The 24,398-nt window shown below is 40.7% G+C and overlaps 1 protein-coding gene across 1 annotated transcript in view; it reads left to right on the plus strand.

The window, feature by feature from the left end:
* LOC123531110 (mucin-5AC-like) overlaps positions 1–24,398 on the plus strand; it is a 75,830-nt gene that overhangs the window by 31,872 nt on the left and 19,560 nt on the right. The window contains exons 33-59 of the mRNA XM_053518205.1: positions 5–302; positions 515–975; positions 1,660–1,795; positions 1,986–2,306; positions 3,288–3,388; positions 4,116–4,251; positions 4,717–5,312; positions 5,529–5,661; positions 6,019–6,509; positions 6,686–6,836; positions 7,045–7,299; positions 7,621–8,411; positions 8,832–9,781; positions 9,889–10,605; positions 10,963–11,154; positions 11,664–11,877; positions 12,644–13,366; positions 13,736–15,358; positions 16,026–16,317; positions 16,572–16,708; positions 17,979–18,211; positions 18,522–18,682; positions 19,236–19,525; positions 20,081–22,323; positions 22,798–22,900; positions 23,173–23,573; positions 24,035–24,137. Of these exons, the coding sequence (XP_053374180.1) occupies positions 5–302; positions 515–975; positions 1,660–1,795; positions 1,986–2,306; positions 3,288–3,388; positions 4,116–4,251; positions 4,717–5,312; positions 5,529–5,661; positions 6,019–6,509; positions 6,686–6,836; positions 7,045–7,299; positions 7,621–8,411; positions 8,832–9,781; positions 9,889–10,605; positions 10,963–11,154; positions 11,664–11,877; positions 12,644–13,366; positions 13,736–15,358; positions 16,026–16,317; positions 16,572–16,708; positions 17,979–18,211; positions 18,522–18,682; positions 19,236–19,525; positions 20,081–22,323; positions 22,798–22,900; positions 23,173–23,573; positions 24,035–24,137 (12,252 nt within the window). The remainder of the gene's footprint in view (positions 1–4; positions 303–514; positions 976–1,659; positions 1,796–1,985; positions 2,307–3,287; positions 3,389–4,115; positions 4,252–4,716; positions 5,313–5,528; positions 5,662–6,018; positions 6,510–6,685; positions 6,837–7,044; positions 7,300–7,620; positions 8,412–8,831; positions 9,782–9,888; positions 10,606–10,962; positions 11,155–11,663; positions 11,878–12,643; positions 13,367–13,735; positions 15,359–16,025; positions 16,318–16,571; positions 16,709–17,978; positions 18,212–18,521; positions 18,683–19,235; positions 19,526–20,080; positions 22,324–22,797; positions 22,901–23,172; positions 23,574–24,034; positions 24,138–24,398) is intronic.

Raw genomic sequence — 24,398 nt, forward strand, 5'->3', positions numbered from 1 at the left:
TTAGCTACGCCAAGCCCAGAGATAACAACAACGATTGCGCCACTTTTCTTACCAGGAGGAACGCCCACAGTACGCCCACCAAATTTCTCACAAGTAACGCCTACAGCCAGACCACCGTTGTTCCAAGGAGAAACGCCTACGCCCCGCCCATACTGCGATATACCAATGGGTGTCGCCAATCCGCTTGTCGTTTCAGACAGCCAATTTTCGGCTTCGACAGCCTTCAACTTTAGCTTTGAAGCATCCAATGGACGTCTGAGCAAGCAAGCCGATGGAAACGGAGCAGGTGCATGGGTGCCAAGGTAAACATCACTGAACATGGTGTGTTAGTCGATGCTCTATTTAAAGACATCAAAGTTTCATATCCAAGAATAACATTTAGTTTCACGCAATGACTGAGAAAACATGCAACACTTGACAATGTTGACAATATCATTTGAATTTGTTAGCGTACGAAATGTATAATTTAATCCTTTCAGGGTTTATTTCAACATTTTTATTTACATTTACTCAGATACTCGGATAACCAACAATGGATTCAAGTTAACTTCGGACACCCGGAACGTATTGCTGGTGTTCTAACCATGGGACGTTCAGATGGCGACCAGTGGGTTGAATCCTTCGTGCTCGAGACAAGTCTTGACGGCCAGCACTGGTACAAGTACACAGATCAAAATGCGGTGAAGTCACCCACTGTATTCCCGGCTAACTTTGATCGAAATACACCTGTTAGATCCATGCTGGACAGAGAAATTGATGCAAAATATGTGAGAATAAGTCCAAGATCATGGCACAACGGAATTGCTCTAAGATTTGAGATTTTGTCTTGCTATGGCCCAGTTTTACAACAGACTACGGTGGTTCCTCCATTCCTCAGCGGGGCTTCGCCAACAGCTCAGCCACAACCTGGCTCTGAGCAAACACCAACCGCCAAACCATCAAAAACAGGAACTGAAGTACCAACTGCTGCACCAGGTATACATACAATGTACAAAGCTAAGAAAATGCTAACATATGTGCGAGAGTCAGTGTAGGAGTAATACAACTATTAGTGCATACATATTTACAATATTCACACATATTTGCCTAACTAATTACAGCATTTACATATAATAGCAAGGCTGATAACAACATAATTGCATGGATAATTACAGTAATTACACATATTGCTTAGATAATTACAGTAATTAAACGTACACGTATTGCATGGATAATAACAATAATTACACATATTGCATGGATAATTACAGTTTTTAAATTACACATATTGTCTAGATAATTACATTACTTACTTATTATGTCTGGATAATTATAGTAAATATACGCATTATTGCATAGATATTTACAGCACTTAAACGCAGCAACTACACTTATTTGATTAGATACATAGGGCATTTACACTTGCATGCACAAGATAATAACAGCATTTACACTTACTTGATTAGACATATGTATATATAAAGTAAAGTAGATGTATGTATAAAGTAATTACACAAGCTGATGACAACATTTATAATAATTGTAAACAATTATGCAGTATGTCGCGTTGAAATTAAAGTTTTGATTAGGAAATCGTTTCATGGGCCCATTTGCAAAAAAAACAACAAATTAACAAATTATCTATTTAAATGAGCATTTATTTAAATTTCCGTTCTGCAGTGTGTTTGGAGCCCATGGGTATAGATAATTCTCTGATGGTACATGACAACCAGCTTAAAGCCAGTTCAGAACTCGACAGGACATCGGGAGCAGCCGCCGCTAGACTGTACAATGAGTTTGGAGGCTGGTCACCAAGGTTAGTATACGATCACGTAGTAAATTACCATTGGGGAACATCTGTAAGATCCGCCTATTGCCTTGTTGTGATAAATGACATTCAAGTTTATATGTTAATTATGAATTAACGTAAAATTATTTGTTTCCTGTATCAGCACAAATCCATAAAAATGATTTCCATACGCATAAATATGTGTTTCTTTTTTCAGCACCACATCAGGAAAGCCATGGATCCAAGTAGATTTCCTTAGACCTAAATATGTCTCCGGTGTCCTTACCCAAGGACTTCCAACTACTGATAAATGGGTTTCAAAATACTACCTGTCAACGTCTTTGGACGGGTTCTCATTTAAGCCATATTCTGAAGTAGTCGGAGGCACGCCAAAGATCTTCAACGGTAACACCGACAAGGACTCCATTGTGAAGAATATTTTCAACAGAAATATTGAAGCCAGATATGTAAGATTGACTGTGATTGAAGGAGGCTCTGCAGGCATTGGATTAAGATTCAACTTGATTGGCTGCTACAGGTAATATTTGAATATTAATGACCAACTGGAAGTCAAATACTAAAAGGGCTCCTGAAACAACGTACAACAAGTTTAACAACATCCTCTTATAGTTTATTTAAATAGGTAAGGTAAAACTTTTAAATGTATGATTTCTGAACTGAATGGCTGTTGTAACAGTTTGAAAACATACCTTAGATAATGATCCGAAGAATAGTTATAGGTTATTAGCTTTGTATCGGGAAATATGCACGAGTTCTTCAGCGGAAATATTGTGCGACTTTAGGAGCGCAATATTCTTCCGCTGAAGAACGAGTGCATATTTCCCGATGCAAAGGTAATAACCTTTTTTATTACATACGCACTTACACGTATAAATATTATGTAAATATCATATATATGTCCAATAGCCTGAATAGGATTGATATATGTCACAATACTGAACTAAACAGAAAAAAATAGTGCAACAACACACACTGAATTACGTCACGCACCCGGTATGAAATTCAGGCGTCAGTGTATGGAAAAATATTGACGTTTCCGGTACCAGTGTAACTTAACGGGGAATAGAAACGAGTATGTAATAATCCCTGTTGACAGTTCATTACTGACCTGTAAAATAATATCTCATTATCATATATGGGTTTTATGGTACAAATAGTTCTGTATTTTAAAAATACAGCTTCTTGTTCAAGGTAAACCATCTTATACATTACATTACTAGATAGGACTCGATATGTAGTTCTTGTAACAGGATTTTAAAAATCATTCGGATCGTCGATTTCGTTCCCTGACCGTGTCATGTCAAAGACGTGAAAATGAGAACATAGATGTAAAGTGTTTACTTTACGCTCAAAAGAAAAACTGGAGTTCTTCTCATATACCGTTGCAACCTACTTATATGTAAGTACGAATAAAACAGACCCTGTGACACAAAATACTGACGTTTCAAAAGATATTTGTCCGTTGTATTAAAGGTAGAATCTTTATTGTATATTCTAGCGCGGTGCCCACGCCAGCACCAGGCACGCAGAAGACACGAACGCCAACTGCAATTCCTCCAGTAGAGACAACAACGCTAGGAGTCACACAAATCTTACCAGGTACAAAACCATAATCGAGCCGTGCCATGGGAAAACCAACATAGTGGGCAACCGTTTGCGACAGCATGGATCAGGATACATGCTGTTCGCTTTCAAAGCCTATTGGAATTGGAGAAACTGTTAGCGAACAGCATGTATTCTGACCAGACTGCGCGGATGCGCAGGCTGGTCTGGATCCATGCTGGTCGCAAACCCACTATGTTGGTTTTCTCATGACACGGCTCGTATATCCATTCAGTTCAACCTTTCTTAAGCAACCAGTCATAGGAGTAACACAGTCTGACTGCTTAAGACTCTAATTAGAACTAAAGGTATGCCTGCCTTCAGCAGGCAAGTGGCTGTTTATTAATGTTTAATATATGTGACAGTTAATACATGTATAAGTTTGACTGTAGTTTTGGAAAACACTACTTACCTTTTAATATTGATAAAATAATGCAAACAGAGAAATAACCGCATTTTACAATATTCTTTTTATAATGTTCTTGCTTTATTACAAAATGTAGATATATTTTTAAAAGAACTTGAAATTGAAATTTACGATTATTTCGGTTCTATAATTAAAAATATGAAATTTTATTATTTGAACTAATTTACAATGGACAAGTAATTAAATTAGATATAGATATTACACCCAAACCTGTAAGCTGAAAAATATCTTCTTACTTTTTTACTCAATAACCATTTTTCGAGCATTTTGTTTTGAATAAATACTTTATATTTTCAGTATGTACCATTCCTATGGGTGTCGGTAACAAACTGATTATAACTGCTTCTCAAATAAAGGCATCGTCTGCTCTTGGACTCGGTCACCTGCTGTCAAAGAGGGAAGCTACAGGCGTCAAACTTCCATGGACTCCAGCGTAAGCATTTTGTTTACGATAAGTACTTATAAGTACTAATAAGTTTCGTACTTTATCACAAACATTGATTTTTTTATGGTACCATATATACCACATCATTTGCCCCATCCATCGAACAGTCGTCATTTCTTGTGTAGAATATCAAGGAAATATCATGCAGATACCGTTTTCATTGCAAATGTACCAGTCCACAATTCTAGTAAAAGTTCATTATCTTGAAATAGTTTGTATGAAACGTTTCTATTTATCTGTTTACACAAATATCGTATTTGTAATCGGTCTGCCTTCCTAGAATGGCATAAAAAATGGCTGAGACACAGATGAATTCGCACAATCTATCTTATTTTATCTATCTTGTTTTATGTTACTTTTAATATTGAACGATTGTTTAAACATATATCCAGTTATGACATACATGTACATAACTAATCTTTATTGTGAAGTTTGTTGTTTTATATTTTGCAGACCAGACGATAAGGAGCCCTGGATCCAGGTTGACTTCCTTGAACCCAAAACTATTTCCGGTGTAATCACAAGCGGCAGTTCTTATAAGGCAGAGTGGGTCACATCCTATCGAGTTTTCACAAGCATTGATGGCACTAATTTTACACCATACTCTGACGTCATCAACGGAACAACACCAAAGTCATTCAATGGAAATACTGACAATACAACTCAAGTTACTCGACTTTTTAACCGCAACATAATAGCCAGATATATCCGAATATATCCGAAAACATGGCACGCGGCAGCATCTCTGATATTCGAAATCCTCGGCTGTAATCCATCTGAACCAATCGCCACCACAACTGTTGCTCCTGGTCTGATTTCTGGACAGACGCCAACAGCAAAACCAGGTCTTCTACCAGGACAGTCACCAACTGCACAACCAGGTCTCATTTCTGGACAAACACCAACTGCTGTACCAGGTATTGGTGTAAACGCAACACCAACAGCAATGCCACACCCAGGATCTGGCGAACCATCGCAGTACAAGACTACAGCTAGATTTGGCCAGATGATTTTCCCGCCCATGCCAAACTTTGATGCCCCACCAAGAGGTAATACACAAAACAAAAATTCGGACAGTTCTGTACATAAGTGTTCCATTGGCATTTCTACTTAACCACAGTTTTAAGCCGAAAGAACCCCGTTTCGTTTAAAGTAGAAACATAATGAGTTTTAAAAAACCTAAATGCTCGAAACCCAGTCCTAGTTTAAGACTTTACATTCAAAACGACTGTACTTAATATATTATCTGTTTTCCGTATTTATAGTTTGTCTCGTGCCTATGGGTCTGGAAAATGCTTTGATTGTTGGTAGCAGTCAGATCACAGCTTCCTCGTCACAGGGCTCGAACTTCCAACCCGAGAATGGCCGTATATACAGTGGATCTGCTTGGGCACCAAGGTATGACTCTCAAACTTCTTCGCTAATTCTAATTTTCAAATTTCAGCCAAACTAAAAACCACTATCGTTGCAATGAAAATATTTAGCAGTAAGTTGAGTAAAATGACACCTACCCATTTTTATAAGTACCTTAAATAATCGCGTAGTACTTATGCCCAATTATCCTTAATAGAACTTCGCATGCAGGTACCTTTAGTATTGTATTTTAAGGAATGAAAAAGGTACTATTACAAATATATAAGCATTTTAGCACAATTAAAAAAATACGTCACCAAGTCTGACACATTTGTGAAATACCTTTTGTCAAAATGTTTTGGTATACGAAGCTTCACATATCTAAATTGTTTTCTTTATTAGTCCTGATGACAAGAAACCATGGATACAAGTCGACTTCAAGAATCCAAAACTGATCAGCGGTATCCGTACACAGGGAGAAAATGGCGGACAAAGATGGCTGACAAAATACTCAGTAAGCATTAGCATTGATGGCAAGACATTTATCCCATACTCGGACAAACTGGGAGATAGTAATGCTAAGGAATTCACCGCCAACAGAGACAATAACAGTTTAAGACGTCATTTATTCAACCGCAACATCACTGCTCAATATGTCCGTTTATACCCAGTGGCATGGCACGGAGCTTCCCCAGCATTCCGGTTTAATATTCTCGGATGTAATCCAGATATACCACAGACACCGGTAGTGACGACGCCAGCACCGGAAACGACACTCGCACCAAATGCTTCTTACGGTTCACCGACTACACCAGGTACCGGACAAACAAGTACCACTTCAGGATATGAAACCCTCGTGACAGTACCTGGACTTCCTTTGATTCCACCATCGTGTAAGTCACCCTTTTTCAATTTACATTTAATACCTAATCATTTCCTTGTACTCTGCAAACAACACTGAAAGATTGCTGAAACTTAGCGTTCTTCTCAGCTGTTCAAAGTAAGCAAATCTTCTACTTGTCTTGACTTTTCTGTTACGTCATCTAATGAACGACTTCATCTATTTCAGTCTGTAAGCTACCTATGGGCGTTGAAAATCATTTGATTGTCAAGGATCAACAGCTAAGTGCCTCTTCTTCCAAGGATGTGTTTACTGGACCGGAAAGAGCTCGTCTCTATAGCGACAAAGATGGAAGTTTTGCTGGTGCTTGGGTTGCAAGGTAAATTAAAAATGTGTTATATTGGAGACGGAACTGATAAGCAAATTATCTTTGTCACCAGAGTTAAGTGGTCTGGTTAAGATGATATTTGAATAACGTCTAAATAAGTATTGGTTTTATTCAGTTTTGTGATTATTTGCTGTCGCAAAAATAACAGTGTTGTGAGCATATTATCAATTACATTACAATGTACTGTATTCATTTTCAGTGAAAACAACTTGAAACAATATATTCAAGTTGACTTCTTGGCTCCATACTACGTTGGAGGCGTGGTTACACAAGGCAGGGCGGAACTCCCTCAATGGGTGACAAAATACGAGATATTCTACAGTACAGATGGCAAACACTATTCCTCGGTACCAAGATCTGTGAACGATAACACACCGATGATTTTCACGGGTAACACTGATAACATAACACCGGTTACGCACGAGTTCCCACTGATATCAGCAAGATGGATCAGGTAATTTTAACCAACCCTCTCTTTCAGTATTTTTTTTCTTTCAGGATTCATGTTCAGGCAGATTTGAAAGTATAATGCAGTCACATGAATGTAAATGTATAGAACAGTAAACAGTTAAAAAAATTAAATACATAAAAATTTAACAGATGCTGTTCTGAGACCGATATTATCTGTAATCGCAGACAAACACAGGAATAGCTTAGCAATACTGTATATGATTAGATGTAATCTTGGTCCATTGTAAAGCAAGCAGAACTTAATTTAACAATTGTTCTAGAAGACGTAAACATGACGTTCATAAATATGTCACCTTGGTTACAGAATCCATCCACTGGAATGGCACGACGGCATTGCTATGAGGTTCAACATGCTGGGATGTATGTCCCCGTCAAGAACGCCACTTACCACGCAAGCTCCAAAGACAACCCCGTCCCCAGTTCCAGGCGTGTCCACACCATCTGGTATGTCCACTCAGAGTACCGCTCCAGGTGTGTCTGCTACAGCCTGCGCGTACTGGACACCATGGGTGAGCTCCAGTAAACCAGACATGGTCGGAGAATATGAAACCGCTTGGGAACTCCGAAATATGATCAGCATGTGCGAGATGAAGTACGTCACTGTCACTGAATGTAGAACTGTCGGTACACATATCCCATACGACCAGGCAGGTGAAAAGAATGTCGTCTGCAACAATGAACTCAAAGGTCTCGTCTGCTTTGCGCAAAATCAGACTGACGGAAGTTGCATGGATTATGAGATAAGAGTCTTCTGCGACGAATGTGCCTCCACAACCGCTAACACACTTGCACAAACAACTCCACAGCCGTCCACATGTAAACCAAGATGGTTGCCATGGATCAATAAGATGACACCTACCACAGATATGAATTACGTAGAACACGAGTTTATGGCGTTGGCAAAACAGAAGGAGCTATGTAGTGATGGACGTATAACAAGAATTGAATGTGAAACGACTGGGGGTATTCCATTTTACAGTGCGGGTGCCATGGGAACAACCTGTGACATAACCAGTGGATTTACCTGCAGAAACAATGAAAACTACCCAGTGCCTTGCGAAGATTACAAAGTCAGATATTTCTGCGATTGTGAGCGTAAGTAAAGATAACTTAGTATATAGCAAAATACTTAAAATCGTTAAATAAGTTGGTCAGTTCACAAACCTTCCTGTTAATTTGAATAAGTATCTCGAGAAACACGTTGCAACGGATAATATTTTGACATTGTGCTTATCGGAATAAAGGCTGTATTTTTCATATATTTATACATTCACATTATTTTCAAGAATCTAATTGTTGAATTTTTTACCGCATATTACAATGTTTGTTCAGCTTCCTTATCACAACTTAGCACCAGGTGACACAGGGCAAACCACCCAACATGCTTCAAACCAACCAGGTCTTCTACCAGGACAGTCCCAACGCCAACCAGGTCTTGTTTCAGGAGAGACACCAACTGCCTCACCAGGTCTTCTCCAGGCAGTCATCCAACAGCTCAACCAGGTCTTGTTTCAGGAGAGACACCAACAGCTCAGCCTGGCCTTCTACCAGGACAGTCACCAACTGCTCAGCCAGGTCTACTACCAGGAGAGACACCAACAGCTCAGCCAGGTCTTCTACCAGGACAGTCACCAACTGCTCAGCCAGGTCTCGTATCAGGAGAAACACCAACTGCCCAGCCAGGTCTTCTACCAGGGCAGTCACCAACAGCTCAGCCAGGTCTTCTTCCAGGACAGTCACCAACTGCTCAACCAGGTCTTGTTTCAGGAGAGACACCAACTGCTCAGCCAGGTCTTCTACCAGGACAGTCACCAACAGCTCAGCCAGGTCTAGTTTCAGGAGAGACACCAACTGCCCAGCCAGGTCTTTTACCAGGGCAGTCACCAACAGCTCAGCCAGGTCTTGTATCAGGAGAAACACCAACTGCTCAGCCAGGTCTTCTACCAGGACAGTCACCAACAGCTCAGCCAGGTCTCGTGTCAGGAGAAACACCAACAGCTCAGCCAGGACTTTTACCAGGACAATCACCAACAGCTCAACCAGGTCTGGTTTCAGGAGAGACACCAACAGCTCAGCCAGGTCTTCTACCAGGACAGTCGCCAACTGCTCAACCAGGTCTTCTACCAGGGCAGTCACCAACAGCTCAGCCAGGTCTAGTACCAGGACAGTCACCAACAGCTCAGCCAGGTCTCGTGTCAGGGGAAACACCAACTGCTCAACCAGGTCTTCTTCCAGGACAGTCACCAACAGCTCAACCAGGTCTTCTGCCAGGACATCCCAACAGCTCAGCCAGGTCTGTGTCAGGTGAAACCCAACTGCCAACCAGGCTTTTCCAGGACAGTCACCAACGCTCACCAGGTCTTCAACCAGGGCAGTCACCAACTGCTCAGCCAGGCCTTGTTTCAGGAGAGACACCAACAGCTCAACCAGGTCTTCTACCAGGGCAGTCCCAACAGCTCAACCAGGTCTTGTGTCAGGTGAAACACCAACAGCTCAACCAGGCCTCTTACCAGGCATCCCAACGCTCAGCCAGGTCTTGTGTCAGAGACAACACCACCATCTTGCTAACCAGGGGTCTACAACCAGGTGGGCAATCACCAACTGCTCAACCGGTCTTCTACCAGGGCAGTCACCAACTGCTCAGCCAGGCCTTGTTTCAGGAGAGACACCAACAGCTCAACCAGGACTTTTACCAGGACAGTCTCCAACAGCTCAACCAGGCCTTGTGTCAGGTGAGACACCAACAGCCCAACAAGGACTTCTACCAGGACAGTCTCCAACAGCTCAGCCAGGTCTAGTGTCAGGAGAGACACCAACTGCTCAACCAGGTCTCCTACCAGGACAGTCACCAACAGCTCAGCCAGGTCTTGTCTCTGGAGAGACTCCAACAGCTCAACCAGGCCTTCTTCCAGGACAATCACCGACAGCCAAACCGGGTCTCATTTCTGGACAAACGCCAACAGCCCAACCAGGTCTTCAGCCAACAACATGTAAGGTTGTTACTAAATGGTCCACCTGGATTAATAGAAATACTCCATCTATTGATACTGATGAAACAGAACATATGACAGATACAGAGAAATCTGCGTTCTGTGGGTCTGGTAAACTTCTTAGTGTTGAATGTCAAACAATAAATAAGATACCAAGTTACAGTGCTGGTGACATTGGAACAACATGTGACCTCGCCAATGGCATTGTTTGCAAAGGCATGGATAACTACCCTATTGGATGCCAGGACTATATGATCAGATACCAGTGTCAGGAACAAATATGTGGAGGTAAATATAATGTACTAGATACGATCATGCTGAGTTTATCGGCACTGATATCATTAGCAAAAACAAAGTAAAAGAAAAAAAAAGAACAAGAAACCAAAACCAACAATGTTAAATATGGAGTTTAAATGATTATTACTACTATAATGATTACTATTATATCGCAAAGTACGAATAATAACAACATATCAAAGAATTAAGTCGAATTCTGTCTTAATATGTCTTCAGAATTGGTCTGTTTGGAATGAATACTCAGTCATGATATTAAAGCAAACTGAAGATCAAATGTCGCGTTTCATGATATGCATTAGTTAAAATTGATAAAAAGTGCAAGAAAAAAAGACAAAAATTTCGTTTCGTTTCATTTTTAGCTCCCGACAACAGTGATTGCTCCAGGAACTTTGATTCCTGGCTTACAGTCAACAGAGACACCCACTGCTGTTCCTGGTGCAGGCACAACTGCCACACCAACAGCAGCACCTACCACAGTCTGTACTACAGTATCTAGGTGGAGCAGCTGGGTGAACAGAGACAAACCCAGTGTAGGCGACGGTGATAAAGAGGTATAAATGAAATACTAGTACTTAAACACTTAAAAAGCTTCGTATTAAACTGGTCAAGCCGAGAAACGTGCAAATATTCCCGACATAACCAACAGCTGTTCTGAGCTTGAGCCACGTTTACCTTGTAGGAAAATAGTGCACCCAAAAGTGGTATGAAGTTACCACGAGGTGTTAGAATATGATTCGGAATAATCGATATCAATGTCGCTGTGCCAAAACCATTGTCATATATATTTAACTTTCGCCTTACTTCCACATAATTAATCTTGCGTAACGCAGGGTTCACTGTACTAGTAAAGAAATGAATATTTTCTAGTTGATATCATTTACTTTTAAAATCTATGGAACAAATTCGTATTATTCGTGTTTTATTTTCAAAAAAAAAAGTCATGTACATTGACTGTTATGGTTAATATAAATCGTTGTTAAGTGACGGAAATCGGTGTATGTAGTTAGTTCGATATAAAACTATTAGATCACCGCTTACTTATGTGATTGAATAATTGTAGGCATTGACTCCTGAAGAACTCAAGAAATTCTGTGGTACAGGAAAAATTGTCACCGCGGAATGCGCGGCTACGGATGGCACACCTTACTACAACACCGGTGATATAGTGGACTGCAACCCAACATCTGGTTTACAGTGCGACAACTTCAACAATTTCCCATTAGACTGCCAGGACTACATGATCAGATACCAGTGTGAAGAGACTATATGTCATGGTGAGAAATATTGATGAAATATGTTTGAAACAGGATTATTAAACAATTTAGGTGCCCCCCCCCACCCCCAACACCTCCCCCGTTTTGACTGACTAGTTATTTTAGATAAACAAGATCTGCCAACTACATTATGTTCTGCTCTTAGGTTATGTACCTATATATGTGTCCTGTGGAATAATTATATAAAATATAATTTAATATATATATTAAACTGAAGTGAATATAAGTTTATATCTTAAAAGTCATTTTGTTAACAAGTCGTCAATTTTAAAGAATTTCTTTGCTTCGTGGTATAAAATTCGGTACTAGTACTAGATAATGAGGAATTGAAATTTAAAAAAAGATCAAAGAAAATGAGACTGTTTCCCTAAACCCTTAGCCTGCTAAATTTCTATAATGAACTTGTCCATTTTTCAATTTGGACAGTGCCATTAACTGTTAAAAGGGGTGCTTGCCTAAAAGATGCTGGCTGAATGGAGAATAGTGCAGATCTTGATCAGACTGCACGGATGTGCAGGCTAATCATGATCTACACAGTCACTGGTCGCAAAGGCAGAATCAATCGTGTCCAGCATGATAAGGGTTAATACATGAGCATAAGTCATTTAAAACTGTAAGCAATGGCGAAAACTTTATATCTACAGAGAAACCGTACGTAATGATTTTTTTTGCTTAGGTTAAGGATGATAAATGTTATATTTCGCTATATTAGTCTTTGTAACCATGTGTTCTGACTTCTAATATTAGCATTCCCATTTTATTTCAGGTCCAACAAAGGGTCCAAAACTAGGTTCTACACTAACAGCAACAGCCCAACCAGGCCTACTACCAGGACAGACACCAACAGCTCAACCAGGTCTTCTACCTGGTCAGACACCAACAGCCCAACCAGGTCTCCTACCAGGACAGTCACCAACTGCTCAACCAGGTCTTCTACCTGGTCAGTCGCCAACAGCTCAACCAGGTCTTGTTTCAGGACAGACACCAACAGCTCAACCAGGTCTCCTACCAGGACAGTCACCAACTGCTCAACCAGGGCTTTTACCAGGTCAGACACCAACAGCGCAACCAGGTCTACTACCAGGACAGTCCCCAACAGCTCAGCCAGGCCTCCTACCAGGACAGACACCAACAGCTCAACCAGGTCTTGTTTCTGGTCAAACACCTACCGCTGCACCAGGGCTCATTTGTAAAACCGTTGAAACCAACAAGCGTTGGTCTATGTGGGTTGACAGACATACAGTAGAGCCACTGGGTGGAGATTCGGAAAAAATGACACCAGAAGAACTGTCAAGATTCTGCCAACGTGGAACAATTGATGGCATACAATGTGAAACACTTGATGGCAAGTCTTACGATATAGCTGGAGATATCACCACTTGCACTATAGAAAATGGGTTGAACTGTGACGAGTTCCAGAACTATCCGATCGGCTGTCAAGACTACAGAGTTCGTTATCAGTGCACTGAAAAAGAAACAATCTGCCAATGTAAGTACAACATGTTTGTAAAACTGATCTGATTTGCCTGCAGCTTTTCTAAGTAGTGGCATTAGAAGTTTAGAAAATATATATACATGTACTATTTTGTTCCAATTATATACATCAAAGTCATGTTTTAAATTCTAATATTTTGTAATTTAAACCTTTTGTGAGAGATCCCTATTACAATCAACAATCGTATAATACATTGTGACTTTGTATCTTTGAAAAGGTAGTTGAGCAGTATCTTTGAAAAATGTTGAGCTGGTATGATGTATTTGAAACGTTTTGCTAATCTTGAACTAAAAGCTTTATTATTGCAATATAGTCTTACTCTAAGTTATACCAGATAACCGATATAATTTGCGATCATTTTAGCCCCAACTGCTCATCCAGGACTGATTCCCGGAGGTACGCCAACTGCACAACCAGGTCTGCTACCAGGGCAGTCTCCAACAGCTCAGCCAGGTCTAGTATCAGGACAGACACCAACTGCTCAACCAGGTCTTCTACCAGGACAGTCTCCAACAGCTCAGCCAGGTCTTGTTTCAGGAGAGACACCAACTGCTCAGCCTGGTCTTCTTCCAGGACAGTCTCCAACAGCTCAACCAGGTCTTGTTTCAGGACAGACACCAACTGCTCAACCAGGTCTTCTACCAGGACAGTCTCCAACAGCTCAGCCAGGTCTTGTGTCAGGTGAGACACCAACAGCCCAACCTGGTCTTCTACCAGGGCAGTCACCAACAGCTCAACCAGGTCTTCTACCGGGACAGTCTCCAACCGCTCAACCAGGTCTTGTGTCAGGTGAGACACCAACAGCTCAACCAGGTCTTCTACCAGGACAGTCACCAACAGCTCAACCAGGTCTTCTACCAGGACAGTCTCCAACCGCTCAACCAGGTCTTGTGTCAGGTGAGACACCAACAGCTCAACCAGGTCTTCTACCAGGACAGTCTCCAACAGCTCAGCCAGGTCTTGTTTCTGGACAAACACCCACTGCACAACCTGGTCTATTGCCAGGACAGTCTCCAACCGCTCAACCAGGACTTGTGTCTGGTCAGACACCAACTGCTCAACCAGGTCTTCTTCCAGGACAGTCTCCAACAACTCAACCAGGTCTTCTACCAGGACAGTCGCCAACTGCACAACCAGGTCTTGTTTCAGGACAGACACCAACCGCTCAGCCAGGATTGCATTCAGGAGAAACGCCAACTGCTCAGCCAGGTCTTTTACCAGGACAGTCTCCAACAGCACAACCAGGTCTTGTTTCAGGACAGACACCAACAGCTCAACCAGGCCTTCTACCCGGACAGTCTCCAACAGCTCAACCAGGTCTTGTGTCAGGTGAAACACCAACAGCTCAACCAGGTCTTCTACCGGGACAGTCTCCAACAGCTCAACCAGGTCTTCTACCAGGACAGTCTCCAACCGCTCAACCAGGTCTTGTTTCTGGACAAACACCCACTGCACAACCTGGTCTATTGCCAGGACAGTCTCCAACGGCTCAACCAGGACTTGTGTCTGGTCAGACGCCAACGGCTCAACCAGGTCTTCTTCCAGGACAGTCCCCAACAGCTCAACCAGGTCTTCTACCAGGACAGTCGCCAACTGCACAACCAGGTCTTTTACCAGGACAGTCTCCTACTGCTCAGCCAGGTCTTGTTTCAGGACAGACACCAACAGCTCAGCCTGGCTTGATATCTGGACAATCTCCCACACTGAATGTCTGCACGAAGAGTCACTGGAGTTCCTGGGTAAATCAAGACAACCCAATGATTGGCGACGGTGATTATGAGAGACTTTCAAAACAAGATCTTGATGCTTTCTGTGTCGGTGGAGTTGTGTCAGCCATCGAATGTGTGACAGAGTCTGGCATACCTTCATATAGCTCCGGAGAGATCGTGTCATGTGACCTAAGTGACGGATTTGCCTGCAGAAATGTTGACAATGCACCCGTACCTTGTTCAGACTACAAAGTCAGATACTTCTGCAAGTGTCAAGGTAGTATTAGAAAGTTTGATTATTTATTTTCTATGATGATTATGAAATGTATTTTGTAATGCTCATATTAACAAAAATACATAATTAAATCCATTCTTCTCCATTTCAAGTTGACGTTTTTACATTATTACTAATGCGGAGGTATATGTTAAAAAGTTCTGAAGAATATTACATTTCGAACTTCGATATGATACTTTAACAGAAATCAAGGACTAGAAGAATGCTTACCCATAGCACAAGATTTAATGAAAGCTAGTCAAGTTTCAAAATTGCGTGATTTGTGAACTTTATTTGTAGTTATTACGAAACATCATGTTATAACTATGTAAATATTAGGGGGTTTGATCTGGTATTGTACCAGGTTAACTGAATAAGTAGAGCGGAGCACACGACTTTACCGTTGACAATTTTTTTCAAGAACAATGAAAACAAAGACTGCGTCTAAACATAGTGGATTTCAAACGTTAGCAACACAACAGTTGTGTGTAAAACTGTCAATTTGTAACTGTAAAGACAAAGTAGATATTGTATTTCCCAATGTTTCAATGGAAATCATGTATAAATAATACCATCATCGAAAACAAAAGAATACAGTTTTTGTAGCGGGTCTTTAACAATCAAAATCAATTTAACAAAATAAAGCTGACTGCAATGTTTATTTATGTAGATGTAGCGACAACACCAACCACCACAATTGAACCACCTTTCGCCGTTCCACTCGAACCAACACTGCACTTACGTTGCGGCTGGTCGCCATTCCTGAACGGAGACAGACCAAACTTCGGCACCAAGGATGTAGGAGACCTCGAAACCATTGCCGGACTGAAGACCAAATTTGGTTTGTGCAAGAACATCGTGGATATAAAATGCAGAGTAACGAACACACACACGGGTGTATCCGCCGCCGGACAAGTCGGAGTACTCTGTGACGCCGTGAATGGTCTAAGATGTTACAACAGGTAACTTAATATAACTCTATTAATGTATAAAGAAAACAGTACTTATCACACCTGTTATTATATACTGTAAAGTATAAATTTCTAAAAGCTATATGTTAGCATATGTATAAAATGATATCCACTTATAAGAATTAAAATCTAAATCTGAAATAACGAACATTCCGCAAACGCTTTCACGTTTAAAAACATACCCGTCTCCTAGGAATCATGACACTTGTAAATCAAGTATATTGAAAATTCATCTGCTATTTCAGAGATCAGCCAGGCGGTATGTGTTATGACTATGAAGTCAGCGTACTGTGCTGGAGTTCCGAGTGCTCCGCTACAGCTTATACCGGACCAACCCTGGAGCCAGGCACAGGTCAAAGTGTCACACCAATGCTGATCACAGGTAATACAAGACAAAATCTACATCAATAAAAAATTCAAGAACTTTTGATGGCATTTGGCTTATATTTTGATGTATACGTACTTCATTTTAGATTTAAGAATGCTATGACATTACAAGCTTGCATACTCAAAGTATATCTAACAAGATCAGTTATTGTTTTATTTCAATATCTATTCATTTTAAGCGATCAATTAAGTTTGTAAGCTTCTGGAGACTACATCGCTTTCAGTAAAGGTTTTATTTTGTTGTATTTGAAACTGATATTTCATGAATGCTGCTTATACAGTTGAATACCGTTACCTCGATATTCAAGGGACTGTAAAAATTGCATCGACGTATCCGAAGTTCGACGTAACGATATTGACTATCTGGGACTACTTTGTATTTGTTTCGGACGTCTATATTGTCATTATATCTAATGCTTTTTTCAGGGGTGGGGGGGCGCTTGAAATGGGACAGAAATCATATAAAACGTAAATACGATTTTAATGTTATTGATAAATAAAACATCTTAATCAAATACATACATACAACTTTTTAATTTTTCAAAATATACATTTAAACATCAACATTTTATTCCTTCCCTAAAGAAGTCTGAATGCAGCGGTAATATTCCTAGTTGAGTAGTCATTTTGACTGTGCTTCAATAACGAAAATTTACCAGTGAAATACGCATATTGTTACTCAATCCTAAATTGTAGATTTTTACTTCGTCAAACAGAAAATATTTTGACCAAATTAGTTGTTACATTGGAAAACAGCTTTCTTGCTTGCACGGTGTTTTATAAGACTAATTGTTGGGAATTACATGTAAATGCAAACTTCCTGACATTTAAATTGGATTAAAGATTAAATAACAAGCAAAACAAACACACCGAAACTAACTTGAATATGATTAATACATCGCCGGACAGCAATAGGTTGATTTTCACACCTTACAAATAATATGGATATTTTTGACAAGCTGTGATATCGACGAAACCAGGTGTAAAAACAGTACAGGTAAGTTGACGGGACTGAAAAATCTCATCGAGCTAAACAAAATATCGAGCTAATCATATCGAGGTAATGATAAATAATTACATTAAGATAAATAGGGAAAAATCGGGACCGACGCAAACACTTCGTGCTAACCGGAGTATCGAGCTAACCGATATCGAGGTAACGATATTCGACTGTATTTCGTAAAAGTTACATAAATCTATCATTTTTATACGTTTCCAAACCAATGATAAATAACCGAATATAAGAAAATTTGATTTTCGATCAGCTGTATGCCCACCGGGAGAGGTCTGGGAGTCATGCGCCTACAAGTGCAGCGAATTGTGTGAAGGATATGCACAGGCAACCGGTCTTTGCAACACAGATAACCCTTGTGTGCCAATGTGCAGAAACCCAGCAACAAAACCTGTATGTGGAGCCGGGGAATTTTTGAAGGACAAGGCCACGTGTGTCAAGAAAGATATGTGCCCATGTCTTAAACCGGATGGAACTGTAGCTCAGGTGTGTTTGTGAAGTTTGTTGACAATTTCTTTTAGACTCATTCTGACGTTTCAAGGAAAAACCGTTAATTTGTTAATTATGTTATCATGGTAACCGTTTTAATTCATTTTTCAAATGTAAAGTAGTACACGTATTACTCGACGCGAATCATGATACGTTCTGTTATTGAATTTAACAATTAGATTCCATTTGGATACCGTAATTTTATAAGATGAAAAAAAAAATCTACCATGAAACACGTAAGCATTGAACTGTTAAACTATACAACTTTATAAATCAAGCAAATAAAAAGGAATTTCTTTAACTTTAGGCTTACGAAACCTGGCCGAATCCCAAAGACGACTGCTCCATATGTCAATGTGCTAACAACGAGGTTCGATGTAATAAGTACGATAACTGCTCGGCAGTGACTCACCCCCCTACTACATCAACCATTGCCCCACCAATGATCAACGGAAGCGTGCCAACCATAAGTATGTTCGTTACTCTTGTTTTTCTTTTCTTTAATTGTTATAAATGGATAAAATGTATACAAAGATTGCTTGAAAGCATAGAACGCAACTAAGTACAAAAAAGAGACTTAATTGAGTCTGTTGGTGAGAGGTTATATAATGTGCAGGATCCCTCACACTCGCTAGTCTTTATGGTTTGTTTTGATGTGCAAAGTTCTTTACAAACTGCTATAGAAAATGAAGATTTTTATATTATGCCCTGCAAAACTTTATATCTTGTATTTATACATGCGCTTTTAAATTTCACTAAAATATGTGCCTAAGAAAATGTATACGAAGCAATGTATTCGAAGAGTACATAATCCATATGACACTTGTATATGAAAAGTAAGAACTCGGTACCTCTTCTGTGAAATATTAGTATCATACCGTTATTTGACATGATTGTATATGGATGTGCAAGAAAACGTAAATAGAAAAAGCATACTAGTTGCCAGTCTCAATATTTTTCTTAAAAGAAATATATATTTATATCTTTAACACTTGCCTACAATCAGATTATTTCTGTCTTAAAGGCCGCCGCAGATCACCCATTCGGAATGTGGTTGGACAGCATGGATAAACAGTGACAGACCGACAGTTGGAAGTGGAGACTTGGAAACTCTCTCTAAAATCCGTAGACTTCACAAGTTCTGTGACACTCCAGCCATGATTGAGTGCAGAGATGTCCATACACGTACACCATATCAGGACTTGAAACAGAAAGTTACCTGTGACCTAGCTACTGGCTTCAAGTGCTTGAACTGGGACAACAGTGGAGACTGCTCCGACTTTGAGGTCCGCTTCTTCTGCCCATGTATATGTAAGTCAGTCTTCATTTCTATATTTGTTTTGAGGATTAACATTAAGTTTAATTCACATCGCTGTCGTTTCATTCCTCTTATATTTACAAGTCAAAGCTTAGTTATTTTGACAAGAATACTACAGAATACTTACGACTGTTTTAGATTAGTTTCTCGCACTTTTCTGATATAAGCTTTCCAATGGAGAGCCTCAGTCGACTCAAACGCATGATATTATCAGCAAAAGATACAGCATTGGGAATATTTGCAAAATTTATCCTGTAGTTACGTGTATCTGCTATTGTACTGAAAAAAATATTCAAGGCATATTTCCAATACTCTTGTTATCTGTCAACAGACATAAGATATTTTTAGATATTCCGATCATTGTAAGAGTTGCTAGAGTAACTCTAGTTTATGAAGAGAGTACTTTATTACATGATTAGTATTTATTCGTGAGTTATTGGAAAACGTAACAGTTATGCAATTTTAAATTCATATTACATTAAAAGACAGTACTTTATCACATTTACCAAAAGATGCGGTTTTATTGAATTAATATTCTCTGTTTACAGCAACAACTGTTTCTCCGTCCGCACAGCCAGGCCTTCTACCAGGACAGACACCAACTGCCCAACCAGGTCTTGTATCAGGACAGACACCAACTGCTCAACCAGGTCTTCTACCAGGACAGTCCCCAACTGCCCAGCCAGGTCTTGTATCAGGACAGACACCAACTGCTCAACCAGGTCTTCTACCAGGACAGTCTCCAACAGCTCAACCAGGTCTTCTACCAGGACAGTCCCCAACTGCCCAGCCAGGTCTTGTATCAGGACAGACACCAACTGCTCAACCAGGTCTTCTACCAGGACAGTCTCCAACAGCTCAACCAGGTCTTCTACCAGGACAGTCCCCAACTGCCCAGCCAGGTCTTGTATCAGGACAGACACCAACAGCTCAACCAGGTCTTCTGCCAGGACAGTCTCCAACAGCTCAACCAGGTCTTCTACCAGGACAGTCCCCAACTGCCCAGCCAGGTCTTGTATCAGGACAGACACCAACTGCTCAACCAGGTCTTCTACCAGGACAGTCTCCAACAGCTCAACCAGGTCTTCTACCAGGCCAGTCCCCAACTGCCCAGCCAGGTCTTGTATCAGGACAGACACCAACTGCTCAACCAGGTCTTCTGCCAGGACAGTCTCCAACAGCTCAACCAGGTCTTGTATCAGGACAGACACCAACAGCTCAACCTGGTCTTCTTCCTGGACAGTCTCCAACAGCTCAGCCAGGTCTTCTACCAGGGCAGTCCCCAACTGCTCAGCCAGGTCTAGTATCAGGAGAGACACCAACTGCTCAGCCAGGCCTTCTGCCAGGACAGTCTCCAACCGCTCAACCAGGTCTCCTACCAGGACAGTCCCCAACAGCTCAGCCAGGTCTTGTTTCAGGAGAGACACCAACTGCTCAGCCAGGTCTTCTTCCAGGACAGTCTCCAACAGCACAGCCAGGCCTTGTTTCAGGAGAGACACCAACTGCTCAGCCAGGCCTTCTGCCAGGACAGTCTCCAACAGCTCAACCAGGTCTCCTACCTGGACAGTCTCCAACAGCTCAGCCAGGTCTTGTTTCAGGAGAGACACCAACAGCTCAACCAGGTCTTCTACCAGGACAGTCTCCAACAGCTCAACCAGGTCTTGTATCAGGAGAGACACCAACAGCTCAGCCAGGTCTTCTACCAGGACAGTCGCCAACAGCTCAACCAGGTCTTGTTTCAGGACAGTCACCAACTGCTCAACCAGGTCTTTTACCAGGACAGTCTCCAACAGCTCAACCAGGTCTTTTACCAGGACAGTCACCAACTGCACAGCCAGGTCTTGTTTCTGGACAAACACCTACTGCACAACCTGGAATGCATTCAGGAGAAACACCAACAGCTCAACCAGGCCTTCTGCCGGGACAGTCACCGACCGCTCAACCAGGACTTATTTCAGGACAAACACCAACAGCTCAACCAGGTCTTTTACCTGGACAGTCACCCACTGCTCAGCCAGGTCTTGTTTCAGGACAGGCCCCAACTGCTGGTCCAACACTCTGCGGTTGGACAAGTTGGATGGATGGTCATAAACCAGACGACTTTTCCGGAGAGTCTGAACTGTTTTCAGATTTAAGAGCAAACCATCAATTCTGTCAAGACATGGATATTCAAGGTATAGAGTGCAGAGTTGTAAATTCCCACTTGATGATCAATCAAACCAACCAAGTTAACGTAATGTGTGATATATCATCTGGTGGTCTGTTGTGCTTTGCTTTTGACCAACCGTCTGGAAAATGCTTGGACTATGAAATAAGGCTGTTCTGTGAACCAAAAGGAGTTGACTGCTCAGCTATCCCAACTGCTGCACCAGGTTTAGCCTCTGGACAAACTCCAACAGCTCAACCAGGTCTACATTCTGGAGAAACTCCAACTGCCCATCCCGGACTTCTACCAGGTCAGTCTCCAACAGCTCAACCCGGACTTCTACCAGGTCAGTCTCCAACAGCCCAACCCGGACTTCTACCAGGTCAATCCCCAACAGCTCAACCAGGACTCGTATCTGGTCAGACACCAACAGCACAGCCTGGATTAATCCCAGGACAGACCCCTGTTTTGTCTAAATGTGTTAATGGCTGGTCGAACTGGATCAACCGAGATACTCCACCAAGTGATGGCAAGGAAGAAGAGTTCATGAATTCTACAGAGAAAGCCGCATTCTGTGTTGGTGGTAAATTAACAGCGATCGAATGCATCACAACAACAGGAATTGAAAGTTACAGCACAGGGGAGGTACATGTCACTTTTCAGTCATTATATTTAATCAGATTTACTCAGGAATTGGTTGTCATTGCAAATTACGTGTAAATATAAATATATTTAGAGATACTACTGCAAATAACGTTAGATTGCAAATAACTGAAAGTTGAATGAACGTGCTGATGTCCAATTTTTCACAGGAATTCAAACTTTGATATAAGCTGAAGAGAAAATCGGGTTATCGGCTCCTATTTTCTTTACCGCGTCATAACAAAAACAATTCTATTTACCTAAGAAAGTAACTGACCTATTATTCTATTAACTTAAAATCAGCCGTGTTGTATGTCGTGATGTAGTAAGATGTAACTGTCTTATCTATTTATGAAGTTACTTGAAATTTTTAACATATCTAATTAAATAATTTGATATAATTTGTCATGATGAGCAGATAGGAATAACACGAATGAAATAATATATTTTTTCAATGATGGGATCTTTTTTTTTCAGATCCTTGAATGCAACATCGAGAGAGGACTGATATGCGAGGATGCTATGAATTTCCCTATACCGTGCAGTGACTACAAGGTCAGATACAACTGCCAGTGCCCAGGTAAGTCACTTACATGAATAATATAATGCTTACTGTAGACTGGCCCGTTCATTCCTATATCAGGGACTTTTTCAGCTTCAAACTACGTGAAATTCTCTACAGTTTTGGATTTAGATACATTCTTACACCCATTTTGTTGGAATGCATAGGCGAATAACATAAAAAAAATAAACGCCCCTAATTCTCTTATGTGAGAATAATCTTATATGTATAGCTGCCTTTGCAGTATGTAAAGGTCATTAAATAAAATTCATCCAAATATGCATTTTCAGTTACAACAGCTAAACCAGGACTTGATAACGGAGAAACACCAACAGCTCATCCCGGTTTACATTCAGGAGAAACTCCAACAGCCCAACCCGGACTTCTACCAGGTCAGTCTCCAACAGCCCAACCCGGTCTTCAACCAGGCCAATCTCCAACAGCTCAACCAGGACTCGTATCCGGTCAGACACCAACAGCACAGCCAGGATTAATCCCAGGACAGACCCCCGTTTTGTCTAAATGTGTTGATGGCTGGTCGAACTGGATAAACCGTGATACTCCACCAAGTGATGGCAAGGAAGAAGAGTTCATGAATTCTACAGAGAAAGCCGCATTCTGTGTTGGTGGTAAATTATCAGCGATCGAATGTATCACAACAACTGGAATAGAAAGTTACAGCACAGGGGAGGTACATGTCACTTATCTGTCATAATATTTAATCAGTTTTACTCAGGAATTGGTTGTCATTTCAACTGAAACTACGTGTTAATATAAATACATTTGGAGATGCTACTAAGGGATGGCCAATGACGGAAAGTTGCATGAACGTGCGGATGTCCAATTATACACAGGGATTCAAACTTTGTAATAAGCTGAAGAGAAAATCGGGTTATCGGATCTTATTTTTTTGCCGCGTCATAACAAAAACAAATTTATCTACTTCAGAAAGTAACTGACCTATTATTCTATTAATTTAAATACAGTTGTAATGTATGTGGTAATGTAGTAAGATATAACTGTCTTTTTTATTTGTGAAGTTACTTGAACATCATTAGCAAACCTAATTAAATAATTTTATATATGTGTAAGAGCAATACAAATGAGATACATGTATATATTTTTCAATGACTGGATCTTATTTTTTTTCAGATCCTGGAATGCAACATCGAGAGGGGACTGATATGCGAGGATGCTATGAATGCACCCATACCATGCAGTGACTACAAGGTCAGATACAAGTGCCAGTGCCCAGGTGAGTCACTTACATGAATAATATAATGCTTACTGTAGTATAGTGGGAGGTGAAACGGCCCGTTCATTCCTATATCAGAATATCAGGTACTTTTTCGACTTCAGACTGCGTGATACTCTCTACGGTTTTATTTTAGATTTACTTTTACATCCATCTTTGTTGGAATGCATAGGCGAATAATATAAAAAAGATAAACACTTCTAATTCCCTTATGTGAGAATAATCATATATGTATATCCCGTACGTAAATGTCATCGAATA

The sequence above is a fragment of the Mercenaria mercenaria genome, chromosome 11 (genome assembly GCF_021730395.1).
Source record: "Mercenaria mercenaria strain notata chromosome 11, MADL_Memer_1, whole genome shotgun sequence".
Taxonomy (NCBI): domain Eukaryota; kingdom Metazoa; phylum Mollusca; class Bivalvia; order Venerida; family Veneridae; genus Mercenaria; species Mercenaria mercenaria.